Source organism: Mytilus galloprovincialis, chromosome 2 (assembly GCF_965363235.1).
Source record: "Mytilus galloprovincialis chromosome 2, xbMytGall1.hap1.1, whole genome shotgun sequence".
NCBI lineage: Eukaryota > Metazoa > Mollusca > Bivalvia > Mytilida > Mytilidae > Mytilus > Mytilus galloprovincialis.
Window position 1 is genome coordinate 111,518,452 of NC_134839.1, and position 20,206 is coordinate 111,538,657.

Consider the following 20,206-nt stretch of genomic DNA (forward strand, 5'->3'; position numbering starts at 1 on the left):
AAGTGCGACGGGGTTAAACATGTTTATGAGATCTCAACCCCCCCTATACCTCTGGCCAATGTAGAAAATTCCCGTTGAACCCCATACTTATTATCATATTTTTTAAAAAAGCATGACATAATTTACATTTTGATAAATTATTAACACATTCTAAGGATTTAAATTTAAAAATCACACAGGTTCCCATAAAATGTTGACGTCATAAAACAAAATATCTGACGCCACAATGGAAAAGTGATTGTTGTATGCGTCAAAAGTTCAAGCGGCCGGGTCAGCAGGGCCGATTAGCGATAAGGTGTATGGGATACATGTACGTTGTGGTGTAATGTTACCTTACTTTAATCATTGGTGTTGTATGTATATAAACAAAAAAAATGAACTGAAATTAACTAGCGTTTATAAATCCTAGTATTAAGTTAATATAGATTTTTAAAATCTTGTATAAAATGAAAGTTTTTTTTTATTTTTATTTTATATATAGTTTTGAGATATATTAACTGCAGATTACGAACAATAAACCGTCACTTCCTGTTTAGAAGTCGAACCGCGGACGTGGAAAAAATACGTCCGCATAAACTTAATGATAGGATTGTTGTAAGTTTAGATAGTCAATTTCTTAACTTTTTGTTTTGTTCCTTTTAAGCATTAAAATTGCATTGAAAGCATAAGCTTGATTAACAGAGAGCCTAACATACATGAATACATCAACAAAATAACCAAGACATCAGTCTTCACTGAACTCTTCGGCGACTGCCGTTCGCACCGGGTATATATTCAAAGCATGCATGTTCCTTGAAGAGAGTCTAGTGCTCCTGGTGAGCTGTTTAAAACAATTGGTTTATAACTCATCTATTTATTGGTTGATATCAAATAAAAATGCAGGAATTGGTTACAAATACCTATTTTTTTCAAGCAAATTTCCCATGTAACTAATTGGCCTGGGGCTCAGCTGAACCTAACATACATGAATACATCAACTTAATAACCAAGACTTCACTGATCTTTTCAGCCATTCCAATTCCCACTGGGTAGATATTCAATCATACGTTTTCCTTGAAGAGAGACCTGTGCCCCTGATAAGCTGTTGAAAACAACAGACAACTTTCGAGTTCAATGCATTCCCGTCAAAAACTTTGGTTTTAGTGAACATCATTCATGCGTTTAGGGACATCGTCACTAATGTTCCCATGTTGAGTGAGTGGTTGGAAAAACTATGATGCTATATTGCCCAAATTAGTCAGCAAATTAAATTCTCATAACTAATAATCAGCACTGTTCTCATTAGGGTATTACATATATAATAGTCCATATATCATGATATTGACCAGTTATTCAAGAACTATTAGGCCAAAATAAATAAATAGTGTGTTTCCTATTTCGTCCTGAAAAAAATTAGGTAGGGTAGGTAGGTAGGTAAAACATTTTATTTTATGAAAACTTTTTATTTTTTTCTATTGATTATAACAGCAGAAATTGGTTCCAAATGAAATAATTTGATGTGCCTGCATGTTTCTTTGATATTTCATGTATTTATAATACATGTAGTACTTAAATCTACAGTTTTTTTTAATTTTCTGTTTTAGTTCTCTGTACGAAGAAATATGAAAATAAACTTTAATGCAAATGTTATGAATTTTAACTTAGGGTTGTTAAAGGAATATGTTCTTGCCGATTAATTATCTTAAAGCAAAAATAACAGTGAAAAATCTGGCATGGTATTATTGTTTGGCCTCGTTGAACCTAACAATGTAAATGACACATAGGGTATACATTTTTGTACATGTGGGAACAGAGTCCTACCACTTTTTTTAGTAGTGAAAACACTGCAAATCAATCCTAAGCAGTGGATTACTATGATTTTTACTCTTGCACCCTCTTTATTTAATAAATAGATGTTTTTATGTTTGACAGAATTTTATCTTGAAGAGTGGGGTTCTGATAATATTTAAATTTCCGGTTTTGAGAAGAGTGAGAATCTTTCTTATTAAATTTATATGGAAAAAAAATTGTAGATATTAGGACATGAATTTTTTTCCTTCTCTAGTATAAATTGTTGTGGGACCAGCCTGAGAAAATTTAAAAGAATAAAAGTAGGCATGGTGCAGGGGCAGATTCATTTATAAATGAACATGAATCATACACCATGTCTGCCTACTAGGGAAAGCTTTATTTCTCGTTTCACATTGTCTGCCCCTTGTCGTCAATTTTTAGTATTTCCTGTCTATTTGTATTACTTTATTAACGTATCAGACGTTGACACCACTATTTTTTTGTTTTCTAGCAAAGTGCAGTTTACTATCCATCTCCATATACTGAATAATTCTAGGATTTTAGCAGTAAATTGATCTCTTTTAACTCTTAAATTATTTGTCAATTAACCGACAGAATTAGATACAGTCTGTGTAAATTCCAACCTGAAACGATTCTGATTTTTGGTCTAAAGAAGCACAGGTACAAAACGAGATTTTGTTAATATATGTATATACACTGAATGCATTATTCACTATATATACATTTATTTAAAAAATCTCGTCTTGTACCTGTGCAAAGAAGTTGAGCAAAATGCATCAACTTCGTATTTTTTTCGTCTATATGTCCATCATGGTGTTCTTTACGAAGATTCATCATATCGTAATTATCCGGATTTAATGCCATTATATTTTGCAGCAATGTGATCACATTGTGATTGCATATTTGACAGCTAAATTATACGCTGCACGGTTGTCAAAAAGCCATGCTTGTTTATTTAAAATCTTGGTTCTTGAAGCGCTTGACTCATTCAAAATGGTCATTGCTATCAAACGTTTTGAAGATCTGTAGTTTTCTAAACGAATAGTCGGATCCGGACAGACTGAAAAATTTGGATTTTTGATAAAAAAATAAATATTTTTGTCAATAAAATGTTTAGGGTCGGCGTCAGAAACGCAGGTAGGGTCAGGAAACCGGAAACACACTATTAATTTATTTTGGCCTTATGTTTATTTTATTGAGGAGCCATGCTTTTGAAAGTTCTCATAAATTCAAAATGTCCAAAGCCAACTCAAGTAGTTGCACGATTTATATGGCAGAGAGTGAATCTAATTAAGGATTTTGTTCTAGTGAAGGACAAACTCGAAAGTGGTCTATTGATTTTAAACACCATGTTTTCAGGTTGTACATGTAACTGGAACCACACTTGCACTTTTATTTGGCATTGATGCATGAGGTCATAAAAGTGTATACATGCATATGACAATTGTTGTTGCAGGTTAAGAAATTGAAAGAACAGTTGGTAATCATGTACTAGATTAAATGCTTCAATTGAAATCACAATGAATTAGACTTTCTTTTGTAGGTCAACATGACATGAGGTTATAACTTAAAATATAAACCAAGCTAACAGACCTTAATATTCAGAATGATGATCAGTAACAGAAAACTACAGTATTGTAAAATCATCTTGGCCACATCACTGGTGTGGTTCCTGATAGATGTCATTCTACTCATGTATTACACTGACTGTGCTGCAATGGGAAACTCTAGTGATTGTAATAATAAAGACAATACAAAACAACACAAAAAAGAAGAAAAAGGATTTTTTGAAAAAATTCTGCCTAAAAGTATGTAAATTTATATGCTTGCATTTACCATGTTTACTTGTAGTCCATAGATGAGTTGTTGCTGTAAGTACATGTATTTGTTGGTTTTCATATTTTGAAAATTAGTCGTTGGATTTAGTTTTTTTTTAGAAATGAGATTTTGGTTTTTATGTATTTCCAGATACTAATCATATACATGTAATGTACATATGATGTACAGTATATAAATCATAAAAATTAAACATGTGACATTGATTTATTATTTAAAATTCATAATCATCATGATCTTTAAGTAGTAATAATAATAATAATAATAATTCTTTATTTAAAGAGGGTTACACAGTTAGCTGTAAAGCTAATCTTCCCTGAGGCCCTCAGTAGTGGTTCAACCTCCAAACAGAAATCTAACTTTGAAAAGGTTTCTTCAGCAGATTATGTACCCTCCTTTGTCCTGATCATGATTTATTTACACCAATATTTACATTATTTAGTAGGAATTAAACAATTTTACTATTCATGCTATTTATGCAATTTCTGGGAGTTTGAGAAGGTGAGGTAATGGCTTTTGTACATTGTACATGTACTACAACCGATTAAGTTTTATTTTCTACTGGGTAAATATATATACAAACATTTGCAAGTCATTCAGAAAATGATATGTTTGTCTTTGTCCAATTCATATTTTCAGAACCAGAAATTAAATCTTTTGAAGCAAGAAGCATTTGGATTTCTCCTTTACCGGAGAAAAAACAACGTAGGTACCCCAAGCAAGGTGGCTTAAGCATGTTGGAAGTAACAATTATTCTACTCCCTTATGGTGATGGGTGTGCTGTATTATTTATGAAGGGAATTTAGAGAAACGAGACCAAAATCAAAAATCAGCTGTCTTAAGGATTTTTATAATTACATTATATATATACTTAATTGCTATTTTGTATTCTCCAACACTTGACCAGAGATTCTGTGACATCAGATTTATTTACAGCACACAGCTCTGAGCTGTGTAGAAATGACATGTGATGTTTTCTTAGGAAGAAAAATTAAAAGACAAATACATGTAATAATAAGATGTTAATTTGGTAATGCTTATGAGGGGACCTTACATGGTTTTGCTAAACTGAGGGTATGATGAGGTCCTTTTGCTCCTTGAAATAGAATATCACTAAGTACAATAAATTTATCAAATAATATCCAGCATGAGTTGACATTAATATACACAAGTCTCCATTTTAATACTCAATTATTTGAATTTTGTCTTACATATTTGTTTTAGGTATTTTATCACACTTACAAAAACAGTCAAAATATCGATCCTTGTTTTTAAATTATATTTTTACATATTTAGATACCATGTTATTGCATACATGTATGACAGTCTGCACCAAAATCTTTTTCTGAAAATACTACTCCTTACCCAATATTCTAACATTTGTGATCTAATCAGATTTTTGCAAAAACTTACTACCGGTACTCTGAATAAAATTTAATAGTCTGGGACATCGGACTAGTGGTAAATGTTGCAGACTGTTTAAGTACATGTATAAGCTTTTCCTAACAAGATTTTTACTGCTGCGTTTTATTAGTCATGAATATAATTATAAGTCATCACTCATGTAAGTTTTTTATAGAAAAATATCTTTTTGCTTGAGGTACAAGTAATTGCTCAAAATTTACATTTGTTTCGATCGATAAATTCAACTGAGAAAAAAATGTGTAAATGGTTACTTTGGGTCATATTCAAATCACAAATGACAATCTGCTGTTATCATTTAGCAATGTTTAGATCACTAAAGTGAGCATTGATGATTTATTTTTTTTCACGATTTCAGGGACCAAATTCTGGCTTTTATCATACCTCTCCTTTTAGTGTGGTACTGCTAGATCATGTAGATAATAATACATTTTTTATAATTTCCAAATTTAGATATGTTTAGCTAAGCTGCTGCAAAATTTGGTAATCGCTGTAACAATATTGTATTTATCACTGAATCATTGTTAAAATACAACTAAACTGTTTATTTATTTAAACATCCTTTAAATAACTGATATGACATAGCTATATGCAGGGTTTATTTATTAAAATCCCTTCTTGTGTGAAGCTAAGGAAAATCACTTATATCCACATATACTAATATAGATATGAAGAAAAGGAACACTTTATCCTGATTATCTTTTGTCAGATATATTGAGGCGGAACCCAACAGGACCAGGAGAGATGGGTAAAGCTGTGGTTATACCTCAAGATAAGCAGGCAGAATCAAAAGAGAAGTTTAAGATTAATCAGTTTAATTTACTTGCCAGTGACATGATGTCATTAAATAGAAGTTTGCCTGATTATAGAATGGATGGGTAAGTCATCCAGGCAATAGTTTGTGTCTTACCTGTGATAGGAAAGGTTAATTGCTAAAAATGTGAAGTGTTATTTGACAAAGATCTTCTGAGACTTATCTGTAAAGTTTGTGAGTGTGAAGTCTGGATTTTCCCAACAAAAACGTCTAGAAATAGTGTTAAATACTTGGTAATTTTGACTGAACATTTGCATTTTTTTTTCTTTCAATATCTTTTATGGAAATTAAACCCAGAGCTTCATTCAATGTTTAAGTATAACAAAAAATGACAAAATCACAGTGTAAAAGTAATTTCAAACATTTGTATTTTCAGTTGTAAAAGAAAGTCCTATCCTACAGGTTTACCGAAAACAAGTGTAGTAATAGTTTTCCACAATGAGGCTTGGTCAACGTTACTACGTACTGTACACAGTATTATAAACAGATCTCCAATAGAATATTTAGAAGAAATAATACTGGTGGATGATGCCAGTGAAAGAGGTAAATAGTCTTGTTGTCTGATAACACCAAAGTCATGATAGTTTAGCCTTCTCTTGTTATGGCAATAGGAGAAATATGCTGCTTTAAGATGACATTAATTTTTCTGAGCTGATTGAGTTCAAATTTTTGTAGTTTTCAGCAGCCATTTGGCAAAAAAATGTATGTGTTCAGTTTATGACTATAAAATTCATACATGCTGGAGTTTTGTTGAATATTCCTGAAAGAGATTTAATTGTACATTTGTGAATTAATAGTAGACAAATTGTAAATATTCTACCTAAATTAGTCACAAATATTGCAGCACAGCCATTTGAGACTTTGACCCTTTTTTTAAAAAGTTCCAAAATATTGAATCAAGAAATCAGTCTTTCATAGCCTGCTGTACGTGAAAATTTTACGTCTAATTCGAACAATCTAAATCAAATAATAAAGATATAACATAACAGTGTGAGCAGGTTTCACTCACTTACAAATTTATTTATATTTTATACCTTAAGGCTATCCAGTCAAATTAATAGACGAATTTCAGCCAAGTAATTACTGGTTTTTAAATTATAAAAACAAACCGTATACTGAGCATTTATATAAAGCAAGGTGTTGAATATTGACAAAGATAATGATACATTTGTACATGAAAGAAATATATTGATTCTGCTTTTTAAATTTCACAACTTTTTTTGTTCAAAGCATTTCTTTCTAAGAAAATTTGGCATGGTAGTCTTTTATTAAAAAAAAATCTGAAAAAAACTGTTTTACAATATGAACATGATGAAGGTGAGAGTATACAAAAAGACTAACTTTGTTAAGGATCTATTTTAAATTTCATGATTAGCATCTCTAGACGATATGTTTATTTTGATCTCCAGCATAATTCAAAATAGAACTGGCATTGCAAATTCAGTTTTAATATCCAGCATATATCCTTCACGTTTTATTGGGATACAAGCATGACTTTGTTTAAACACATGACATGCTACAGAAGAGCATCATATAAAAATATTGAAAAAATTTACAAGAAAGAATTATAATATTCTAGATAACACAAAGGCACATATGGGTAAGTAGTGAGGTTTATAATGCCATTGTTTCTTAGAGGTGATATAGGGTTAGAATTATATACTGTGAAGTTTGCTTGTATTAACCATACACACATATTTATTATACATAAACTAGTTATAAAGTTTGTCATTACTCCAATACTTTATATCACATTTGTCATTACTCCAATACTTTATATCACAATTGTCAGCCATTCCTTTTTAACTCGGAATGGTACTGGTAAACAAAATGACTAGTTTACTTTTTTAAAAGTTTTTGAAAGATAACTATTTTAATAGTCATTATTGAATAAGGTTTAGTTTAGATTGACGTACACCTTATCATGCTTATCACGGGATAACCCCCTGTGTGCTGCTTTAAGTGGCTCTTTAGATATCTCTGTTTGCTTTGAGAAACCTCCAGTGTGAAGCACCTGTGTGCAGCCTGAGCCTAGCATAGATAAACACTCATTCACTTCGGAATCACAGATTGAATATCTTTGTAATTTTTAAATTTGATTTTGTTGACGTAAATGTTTGTTTTCCATTTCACAATGAACTGCTTATGGTCCGATTTTGATTTAAATTGTGTTCTAATTGAAAGCATGCATTTTTTACGCTTTGTTATGGAATTTTTGTTTTTTTAATTTTTATTGATGATTTTTTTTTTTACTTTACGATGAATTTGAAGTTTATAAGGAATGTGTTTTTATAAAATTCTAACAAACACAAATATACCTAAATGATTAATAATTTTGTACAGACCTTAGACATTTCTGATTATTATAGTTAAATAGCCCATCCTTATAGACAATGGAAACCTAGAAAAATCTGATATTCACTAATTCACATATTATCCTGTAAATTCAGAAATTTATGTGAGGTTTTTATTAATGCAAAAAATGCGATAGAGTTGTAAACTCAATAATACAAACTCGCATTTTGAAATATTTTATATGAAGTAAACAGGATATTTCTCAAAATCGTAAAAGTTAAAATCGCATTTAAGTCTAAAATGACAAAATCGCAATAATAAATGCACCCAATAATTTCTGAATTTACAGTATATATTTAATAGATTAATTATTGATACTGATTGTATTAAGTTGTTGGTACTAATTGTATTAAGTTATTGATACTAATTGTATGTAGTTATTGGTACTAATTTTAGATTTTATTCCATGTGGGTTTTAGCTACTAATAATAACACAGTGGGTGCTTATGGTGTTTCACATTTCCCATTTGTTCTCTGCACAAATTATTTTGTTTTATGGTAATAATGAGAAATATTGTGAGGTTTATTACTAATGAGAAATATTGTGAGGTTTATAACTAGCTTATTATTATTTATCATTTAATACAGAGTTATTTAAAACAGGTTAAAAAATATGTATGGCTGATTTAAAAGTTAATGGACAAGTTGCCCTTTTTTATATTTTTTGTGTTGTCTGTGACAGATTGTGAGACATAGGAAGGACTGTTAATAAGGCAGTGGTGTAAACTATTTTTTTTTAAAGTTTTTGGTGTAAGGAGGGAAAATCCTGGATACTTCTAACTTTGTAAATGTGCTGAAGCCTTAATTTCCATCAGTCAATGTCAGTCATGTGTCCATTGACCTTTACCTCATTTTATGGTTCAGTGACTGCTTGCTTTAAAAAATGAATGAATGTAAAATTTTCACTTATCAGTAAAGCAATATCTTTCTTTGGTCTATAGGATACTTGCAGGGTCTACATGTCTGTCAGGCAGGGTTTACCAGACCTTGACCTCATAAAATGGTTCACTGATCAATGCTAAGTTTTTGTGGTCAGGGTTATGTCTTTAATACTAGAAAAAATAAGTCGCATTGTTTTTATGAAATGAGCGATGATCAACTATTTATTGCTAAGTATTTTACCACTTAGAAATATACTTTAAATGGAAACCTGCATTATAATACCTCTCAAGCCTACATTCATGACATTCCTTACAGGATTTTTATGAAAAACTTTAAAAAAAAAAGAAAAGATGAAAATATAATGAAGTTATATTATTGGATTGGCAGGGGACATTTTAAGGCTTTTTATTCTATTTACAATACAAATGAAGTAAATGAAATATCTGACAGTTTCAATTCTACTGTCTGAATAGGATCAAGACTTCAGACTAATAAAACAAATGTGATATGTTATGTTACTTTCTTATAGAGCATTTAGGACAACAGTTAGATGACTATGTAGCAAAATTACCAGTAAGGACTTATGTTATAAGATCAGAATCAAGAACTGGTTTAATAAGAGCCAGATTGAAAGGTTAGTTTTACTGTAGTTGATTTATGTAATACACAGGGTTTAAAGAAAATAATGAAAAATGAAGGGTTTTCTAAAAAAGTTAAGATATTGTACTATTTCTTGTCTTAAATGACACCTTAAATATATTTGTGAAAAATAATGTATTATTTATACTTGTTATACATGTTCACTTGTCAGAAGTATTTACACAAAGTAAAACGGTAATAAGGATTACTACAATAAGAGGATGCATAACATGCATGTGCATAGATTTCAGGTACAAATATTAAAAAAGATGTGGTATGATTGCCAATGAGACAACTCTTCACAAGAGACCAAATGACACAAAAAATAACTATAGGTCAACGTACTAAAATAATGTATTCAGATTCAGTTCTGACATTTATAACTTAAGCTAATCTTTAAGATAAGTGTGATATTGTATTTTTATTATAGAGATGAAAGCTTAAAGTTGAGACTAGATGGTACATGCTTTAAATGTGTAATGTTAGTTAGAAGAACCAAGTTTTCTAAGTAGGGCTTCACTTTTTCATGTTAAGTTACCAAATAACTTGCTCTGGTTTCTGATGTTTGCCAAGATTGTCTTGAATACTAAAGTTATATATTCTAAAAAGTTGAAGTACAGCTAAATTGTTAAAAAAATATATATATATACAGGCTATTTTCTGTAAGAAATAATTGAATTCTTGGTACATTAGACTACTGCTTTTCCTTTAAACAAATGAATTATAAGTGTATACTATATACAACATGAAATTGGTTGCCTATTTACTGTAATGAATGTTTCTGTACAATTTATGTTTATTCCATTTAAACAGGTGCTGCAGCTTCTAAAGGGAAGGTCATTACTTTTCTGGATGCCCATTGTGAATGTACAGAGGGATGGCTTGAACCACTGCTATCAGAAATACACAAAGATAGGTAAGGAAGTCACTAATTCCTAAGTACCAATGACAGATTTAACATGTGTATCCATTCCTTAGTCCTTACAATGGAATATTAATTATAGAAAAAAGTTTAATCACAAAAATACTGAACTCCGTGGAAAATTCAAAAGGGAAAGCCCTAATCAAATGGCAAATTCAAAAGCACAAACACATCAAACAAAAAGACAACAACTGTCATATTTCTAACTTGGTACAGGCATTTTCTTATGTAGAAAATGGTGGATTAGAACTGCAGTTGTATGTCCCATAATTGTTGTTATCAGTGATATCTTTTCTATTACAGAACTGCAATTGTATGTCCCATAATTGTTGTTCTCAGTGATATCTTTTCTATTACAGAACTGCAGTTGTATGTCCCATAATTGTTGTTATCTGTGATATCTTTTCTATTACAGAACTGCAATTGTATGTCCCATAATTGATGTGATCAGTGATATCTTTTCTATTACAGAACTGCAGTTGTATGTCCCATAATTGTTGTTATCAGTGATGTCTTTTCTATTACAGAACTGCAGTTGTATGTCCAATTATTGATGTGATCAGTGATGTCTTTTCTATTACAGAATTGCAGTTTTATGTCCAATTATTGATGTAATTATTGATATCTTTTCTTGTATTACAGAACTGCAGTTGTATGTCCCATAATTGTTGTGATCAGTGATATCTCTTCTATTACAGAACTGCAGTTGTATGTCCCATAATTGATGTTATCAGTGATATCTTTTCTATTACATAACTGCAGTTGTATGTTTCATAATTGTTGTGATCAGTGATATCTTTTCTATTACAGAACTGCAGTTGTATGTCCCATTATTGATGTGATCAGTGATATCTTTTCTATTACATAACTGCAGTTTTATGTTTAATTATTGACGTGATCAAAAATATCTTTTATATTACAGAACTGCAGTTGTATGTCCCATAATTGATGTGATAAGTGATATCTTTTCTATTACAGAACTGCAGTTGTATGTCCCATAATTGTTGTTATCAGTGATATCTTTTCTGTAACAGAACTGCAGTTGTATGTCCAATTATTGATGTAATTAGTGATATCTTTTCTATTACAGAACTGCAGTTTTATGTCCCATAATTGATGTAATCAGTGATATCTTTTCTATAACAGAACTGCAATTGTATGTCCTGCAATTGATGTGATCAGTGATATCTTTTCTATTAGAGAACTGCAGTTGTATGTCCAATTATTGATGTAATAAGTGATATCTTTTCTCCTATTACAGAACTGCAGTTGTATGTCCAATTATTGATGTGAGTAGTGATATCTTTACTATTACAGAACGGCAGTTGTATGTCCCATTATTGTTGTTATCAGTGATATCTTTTCTATTACAGAGATGCAGTTGTATGTCCCATTATTGATGTTATCAGTGATATCTTTTCTATTACAGAACTGTAGTTGGATGTCCCATAATTGATGTGATCAGTGATATCTTTTCTATTACAGACCTGCAGTTGTATGTCCAATAATTGTTGTGATCAGTGATATCTTTTCTATTACAGAACTGCAGTTGTATGTCCCATTATTGATGTGATTAGTGATATCTTTTTTATTACAGAACTGCAGTTGTATGTCCAATTATTAATGTGATCAGTGATGTCTTTTTTATTACAGAACTGCAGTTGTATGTCCCATAATTGATGTGATCAGTGATATCTTTTCTATTACAGAACTGTAGTTGTATGTCCAATAATTGATGTGGTCAGTGATATTTTTTCTATTACAGAACTGCAATATCTTTTCTATTACAGAACTGCAGTTGTATGTCCCATAATTGATGTGATCAGTGATATCTTTTCTATTACAGAACTGTAGTTGTATGTCCAATAATTGATGTGGTCAGTGATATTTTTTCTATTACAGAACTGCAATATCTTTTATATTACAGAACTGCAGTTGTATGTCCCATAATTGATGTGATCAGTGATATCTTTTCTATTACAGAACTGTAGTTGTATGTCCAATAATTGATGTGGTCAGTGATATTTTTTCTATTACAGAACTGCAATATCTTTTCTATTACAGAACTGCAGTTGTATGTCCCATAATTGATGTGGTCGGTGACATCTTTTCTATTACAGAACTGCAGTTGTGTGTCCCATTATTGATGTGATCAGTGATATCTTTTCTATTACAGAACTGCAATATCTTTTCTATTACAGAACTGCAGTTGTGTGTCCCATTATTGATGTGATCGGTGACATCTTTTCTATTACAGAACTGCAGTTGTGTGTCCCATTATTGATGTGATCAGTGATATCTTTTCTATTACAGAACTGCAGTTGTGTGTCCCATTATTGATGTGATCAGTGATGTCTTTTCTATTACAGAACTGCAGTTGTATGTCCCATAATTGATGTAATCAGTGATATCTTTTCTATTACAGAACTGCAGTTGTATGTTCAATTATTGATGTGATCAGTGATGTCTTTTTTATTACAGAACTGCAGTTATATGTCCCATAATTGATGTAATCAGTGATATCTTTTCTATTACAGAACTGCAGTTGTATGTCCCATAATTGATGTGATCAGTGATGATACATTTGAATACATTCCTGGATCTGATATGACATGGGGAGGGTTTAATTGGAAATTAAATTTCCGCTGGTACCCAGTTCCTCAGAGAGAGTTAGACAGGAGAGGTGGAGAAAGGAGTAACCCAACAAGGTGTGTTACATATCAAATGAAGATTTTACCACAATAATCTTTACAGAAATTACTCTTATTTTAATTGATTTTTTTATGACCCACCATAGCAGAGGGGCCATTAAGTTTTACCCTTGTCTGTATGTCCATCTGTCTGTACATCCCAAAATTGGTTTTTTTTCTTTAACTTTAGTTTGCCTCAACCAAATGTTATGAAACTTATGCACAATGCTAATTACTACAAAACAAAGATCAAGTTTGAATTTTGGTGGCTTTACCTTTATTATAGCGTTATGCCCTCTACAAATTGAAAAATTGCTGAATTTTTCTTTTCCATTCTCTAACTTAAGTTTGCCTCAACTAAATGTTAAGAAACTTATAAACAATACTTTATACCACAAAACTCAGATCAAGTACACATTTAGGTAGGGTCACATTTACAGTTCTGTAGTTATGTCCTTTCATTACTTTATATGCAAGTGGGGCATCATTTGTGTCCAATGGACACTTCCCCATTTATTTTAATTTTGAATTAGAAAATCATAAAGAATCCATATGATAACGATGTGGGGGTAAAGTCAATAAGATAGTTACCAAATGTCACCCTTAAAATATACTGCAAGATATCAAAAGTCTATCTTCTCTAAAGCTCTGAATCACACGTCTTTTGGCAAATCAAAGTTTGAAGTAGAACTTTCAAAAGCAGTAATTTTTAAAAAATCAATAGATAATATTGTCTCGATAGCGTTTTTTTTATGCCCCACCTACGATAGTTCGTCCTGCTTCAGGTTAAAGTTTTTGGTCAAGATAGTTTTTGATGAAGCTGAAGTCTGATCAACTTGAAACTTAGTACACTTGTTGCTTATGATATTATCTTTCTGATTTTAAAGCCAAATTAGACTTTTGACCCCAATTTCACAGTCCACTGAACATAGAAAATGAAAGTGGGAGTTTCAGGTTAAAGTTTTTGGTCAAGGTTGTGTTTGATGAAGCTAAAGTCCAATTAACTTGAAACTTAGTACACATGTTTCCTATAGTATAATCCTTCTAATTTTAATGCCAAATTAGATTTTTACCTGATTTCACGGTCCATTGAACATGGAAAATGATAGTGCAAGTGTGGCATCCGTGTACTTTGGACACATTCTTGTTTTTTTTTTTTTAATAATTATTCCGTTTACTGCACAATTGGTTGTTAACAAATACCCTAAAAGGTACAACTATCCCAAATAGGTTTATCCCTGTGTGTTAATTATCAAATGAACCAGTGGTTAATAGAATATTACAATCTATATAGTTTACAAAATCTGCATAGCAACAAATCCGGAAAACATACTTTCTCTCTGTTTACGTTTTTGTCGAGCCTGCTACTTTTGTTGCAGAAAGCTCGACATAGGGATAGTGATCCGGCGGCTACGGCTACGGCGGCGGCGGCGGTGTTAGCTCACTTCTTAAAAGCTTTATATTTTAGAAGGTGGAAGACCTGGATGCTTCATACTTTGTATATAGATGCTTCATGTTACAAAGTTTCCGTCAGTCACATGTCCAATGTCCTTGACTTCATTTTCATGGTTCAGTGACCACTTGAAAAAAAGTTCAAATTTTTTGTAATGTTGAATTCTCTCTTATTATAAGTAATAGGATAACTGTATTTGATATGTGCGTACCTTGCAAGGTCCTCATGTCTGTCATACAGTTTTCACTTGACCTCGACCTCATTTCATGGATCAGTGAACAAGGTTAAGTTTTGGTGGTCAAGTCCATATCTCAGATACTATAAGCAATAGGGCTAGTATATTTGGTGTATGGAAGGACTGTAAGGTGTACATGTCCAACTGGCAGGTGTCATCTGACCTTGACCTCATTTTCATGGTTCAGTGGTTATAGTTAAATTTTTGTGTTTTGGTCTGTTTTTTTCATACTATATGCAATAGGTCTACTATATTTGTTGTATGGAATGATTGTAAAATGTACATGTCAAGCGGGCAGATGCCATGTGACCCTGTCCTCATTTTCATGGTTCAGTGGTCAAAGTGAAATTTTTGAGTTTTGGCCTTTTTATCTAATACTATATGCCATAGGTCAACTACATGTATATATGGTGTATGGAAATATTTTATGATCTTTATGTCAGTTGCGCAGGTTTTATTTGACCGTGACCTCATTTTCACGGTTCATTGCACAGTGTCAAGTTTTTGTGTTTTGGTCTATTTTTCTTAAACTATAAGTAATGGGTAACTATATATGTTGTATAGAAGCATTGTTAGCTGTACATGTCTGCCTGGCATGTTTCATCTGACCTTGACCTCATTTTCAAGGTTCATTGGTCTTTGTTTAGTTATCTTGGTTAATGTTAAGTTTATGTGACAGTTGTAATAAAGCTTAGCTTTATACCTAGGACTATCAACATAATATCAATGATTAGTATAGACGGCGAGACATTTCAGCGTGTGCACTCTTGTTCTACTTATTTTAATTGTATATCACGTGGTATGATGGTGGTATAGATGTTTATTATGTATCTCGAACACATGTATTTTTTTCATTCTTGTATGTTGGAATATTCTTAACTTATTTGGTAAGTTTTAAATTTAATGAAATAACTGTTTTGTTTTCTTTAATGATAACTTGTACGCGCTACAGAATACTGAAAACTTGAAGCATTATATGAGTATATATCAGTCATTGATGACATTCTGATGGTAAGTTAACCTGATCTAAAACATGGAAAGTTAACCTGATCTAAAACATGGTAAGTTAACCTGATCAAAAACATGGAAAGTTAACCTGATCTAAAACATGGAAAGTTAAGCTGATCTAAAACATGGAAAGTTAACCTGATCTAAAACATGGTAAGTTAAGCTGATCAAAAACATGGTAAGTTAAGCTGATCTAAACCATGGAAAGTTAAGCTGATCTAAAACATGGAAAGTTAACCTGATCTAAAACATGGTAAGTTAACCTGATCTAAAACATGGAAAGTTAACCTGATCAAAAACATGGATAGCGTTTATTTTAATAGAAAAAATAAATGGATGTTAATATAAATATTGAAGTTGTCAACAAATGTAACTAAAATAGACAGGCTTTTTTTTATAGTACAAAGATTAACTTGTTTATTGAATGTTTTTATCTGACACTATATTGATATATCTCTTTTAGAACACCTACAATGGCAGGAGGACTATTTTCTATAGACAGAGACTACTTTTATGAGATAGGATCGTATGATGAAGGAATGGACATATGGGGAGGAGAGAATTTAGAAATGTCATTCAGGGTAAGTTGAAACATAGTGATAGGCAAAGTTTCCTTATTTAGTAGATTATAGATACACTAGAACTGATATACACTCCAAAATATACAGTGGACAAGGAGTAATATACAACCTTTTTTTAAATGAATGCAAAAACAGACCAGACATACTTTTTACAGTGAATGATTTCCAAATAAGTGCTCTTGATAAATGATATTTTATATAGATGAAATAGTAATTACGTTGATTGCTGTCTGGGACCTTCTGTCCCTTCAGCATTTTCAGTATGTGTCTATCAAGAACAAAGTGAATATAAAAATAAATCATTTAATATGTGAAGATTATAACATGCCCTTTTCCATATTGGCCCTAGTATCATCCAGAGACTGCCATATATGCCTGAGGCTGTAGCTAGGGGCTGATATTGGTTGAGGGATGATACCAGGGCCAATATGGAAAAGATATCTTTATAATCTATCACATATTTAAGTTCTACAGATAGGAGAGAGAAAAAAATCAATTATAATAATTTAATGAAACATAACAGGTAAAATCTTAAACATTTTATCATTTAAGTGTTATCAATTGTCGTTAATTAACCAATGAAGTCACGATTTTTGAAATCAAGGCACAATAACCAATATACTCTTTTTTGTCCCGTGCAATTTTGAGGGTATTACATATGCAAAACCTAACGTATTCGTAACAAATATGTAATATCAGATTATACATTCCCTAGGTATGGATGTGTGGAGGAAAAGTATATATTGTTACCTGTTCAAGAGTGGGTCATGTCTTCCGTAAAACATCTCCATATTCATGGCCAGGGGGTGTGGCTAGAATTATCAATCACAACACACAGAGAATTGTAGAAGTTTGGATGGATGAATATAAAGATTTCTTTTATAAAATTAATCCAGGTATGTTATATGCCAGAATCAGAAACTAATGGCATATGTAGAGGTCAGGTCACCAGTGTGTACCTATTTGGGTCATCCTACACTCCAACATTTTCCTTTCTTCATAAGTCAATCTGTATTTAAGCTTGAATATTCAAATTAAGTTTATATTCAGATACTTACCAAAATGTAAAACAAACCTACATATCATACAAATCTAGCTATGAATAAATTAAATCTGGCTATAGTGCTGTCAAGATAATACACTCATCTGGCTATAGTGCTGTCAAGATAATACACTCATCTGGCTATAGTGCTGTCAAGATAATACACTCATCTGTCTATAGTGCTGTCAAGATAATACACTCTTCAGTGTGAGAATTGTCTGAACTACAATAATATTCATTCATTTTAAATGCTTCAAATGTAATTCTTACCATTTTCTCATCTATATAGTTCAGTATTTCTTCCAACCAGTACCATGTAACTCGGGTCCGGACACTGTATTGCTCTTGTTTTAGAAAAATTATATCAGTCATTTCATTGCAATGTGCTTCTCATTCATCAATTAAGACAATTATTCATGCAATTATCTTTTTAAACTTGTGCTAGTTTTGTTTAATTTCTAGGTGTTAGAAGTACCAGCTATGGAGATGTGAAAGAAAGACAAAGTATGAGAAAGAGATTACAATGTAAAAGTTTTAGATGGTATCTAGAAAACGTTTACCCTGAGTCACAGTTACCATTAGATTATTTTGCACTGGGAGAGGTTGGTATGAGTAAAGAAGTAATATTTTGTGGGAGTTTTCACATCATGGTTGATAGGGGAAATGTTCTGAAGTGAAATTGAATCTTCATTGTATGGAGATAATTTCAAACATATTTTTTTATGATTCAGTTACAAATTAAATTTGTGGTTCTAAATTGTTCTGAAGTATAATTACTAAATAAAAAGTAATAAGGTGACATACATGTATATACGAAATAAACACAGAATGGAAACCTGTGTCTGTTTCATAAAATGAGGTGAATAAACTGTCAAAATAGGTGCAATTTGGGAACCTTATGTTATATGTTATTTGCTTGGAATAAAAAACAAAGAGTTGAAACAAATCCAGACTTGTAAATATTAAGAATTTCTAACATGACGTCCTTCAAACGCTTTGAGTACATCAAAAACGTTCTAAATATGTTATTGTTAATGGTTTCATCATGTCACTTATTCATTTTGCTCGGTTCTTTTACGCCAGTTTAATAGTGTTTTTTTATGGGAACGGCAAATATTTGCCTCCACCTAGAGCACTTCAATCCAAAAGAATTGCCGTATTTGTCCTATTAGAATCAAAAATAATTCATAAGTTAATTCATTTATATTTTAAAGATAAGAAATAAAGCAACTAATAAATGTATAGACAGCATGGGAAGAAAAAGTGGTGAAAAAACAGGACTTGTCCACTGTCATAGCCAAGGAGGAAATCAGGTGAGTGTCTGTTATAGATACACAGATGGTGTTGGAAGAGAGTTTTTTGAAATAATGGATTACATCTGAAAATTAACTTAAATTATAACAAAAGAATATCGGATATATTCTAAATCGATTTTAAAATAGTTTTTCTAAATTTTGGTTAAAGAGAGATAATTCTAGATTGTTCCCATAGTTAACAGAACAAAATATGTTTACATTGGTTGTATAAATTTGAATGCATTGTCTTACTGAGTTAATATGATTACTTTCTAAACATTTTGTTATACTGTAAATTAAGAAATTATTGCGATGTTTTTATTATTGCAAAAATGCGACAGGGTTATAATCGCAATAATTTTAACTCACATTTTAAAATTTTTTATATGCATTACACATGATTTTTCTCAACACCTCAAAAAATAAAAATCGCATTTTTAGTCTAAAACAACAAAATTGCAATAATATATGCACACAATAATTTCTGAATTTACAGAAATTGCATAGAAATGTTGAATTGATATGATTGTATATTACTGGTACTGATGAGGAGTCTGGTTATTGAATCATTCATTTGGTTTACATCCTTACATGACCATGTTGTATAAACAATTGCATTGTTAGTTCATAATCGTCCTGTTTACAGAATACTTAGAACCAGGGTATGATTAATCAGTAATACTGTACATTAATTAAGAGTTTTGAAGCCACATAATTAAACTTAAACCAAAAATAAGGTACTTGTGGGAGAAACATGAAAAGAGCAATAATCTCTTGTCCTGAATTTTCAAAAATAGAAAAATTCTTCAAAAAAATACTTTTTAGTATGAAAAAAACTATCCTGTCCCAATTTTTAAAACATTAAAAAAACCCTGAATTGACAGTATTGGAATCATTTTACTTTTACCCTCTTATGATCATAAAAACTTAAATCTTCTGCCATCAGACATGATTTGGATGACTAGTAAGCTTTTGTGTTTAAATATTATATGTTATCTATCATTAACCATATTTCAGATTTTCTCTTATACTAAAAAGAAAGCTTTACAGACTGATGATGTTTGTTTGGATGTGTCAGCCATAGGCGGCCCCGTTAAATTATTTCAGTGTCACGGTTTAGGGGGTAATCAAAAATGGGAATATGATCGACAGGTATAACATTGTTTACTGTTGTTCTCTTAAATGTTCTTGTCATGTGGTGATTGATGACCAATCAAAATGCAGTTTTTCAAATTTCACAT

The 20,206-nt window shown here is 31.2% G+C and overlaps 1 protein-coding gene across 6 annotated transcripts in view; it reads left to right on the top strand.

Moving 5' to 3' along the window:
- Positions 1–505: 505 nt before the first annotated feature.
- The window catches only part of LOC143065381 (polypeptide N-acetylgalactosaminyltransferase 13-like), a 30,443-nt gene continuing 10,742 nt past the window's right edge, over positions 506–20,206 (top strand). For 2 of the 6 annotated variants that reach the window (XM_076238919.1, XM_076238923.1), the window contains exons 1-13: positions 506–594; positions 3,335–3,599; positions 4,267–4,332; positions 5,759–5,927; positions 6,240–6,406; positions 7,443–7,463; positions 9,630–9,734; positions 10,553–10,655; positions 13,199–13,369; positions 16,511–16,628; positions 17,344–17,524; positions 18,133–18,272; positions 18,885–18,983. In XM_076238919.1, coding sequence (XP_076095034.1) covers positions 3,398–3,599; positions 4,267–4,332; positions 5,759–5,927; positions 6,240–6,406; positions 7,443–7,463; positions 9,630–9,734; positions 10,553–10,655; positions 13,199–13,369; positions 16,511–16,628; positions 17,344–17,524; positions 18,133–18,272; positions 18,885–18,983 — 1,542 coding nt within the window. In that variant the 5' untranslated portion in view covers positions 506–594; positions 3,335–3,397. Of the gene's footprint in view, positions 595–3,334; positions 3,600–4,266; positions 4,333–5,758; positions 5,928–6,239; positions 6,407–7,442; positions 7,464–9,629; positions 9,735–10,552; positions 10,656–13,198; positions 13,370–16,510; positions 16,629–17,343; positions 17,525–18,132; positions 18,273–18,884; positions 18,984–19,982; positions 20,118–20,206 lie in introns of all 6 variants that reach the window. The other 4 variants (XM_076238918.1, XM_076238920.1, XM_076238921.1 and 1 more) reach the window with 4 other exon arrangements.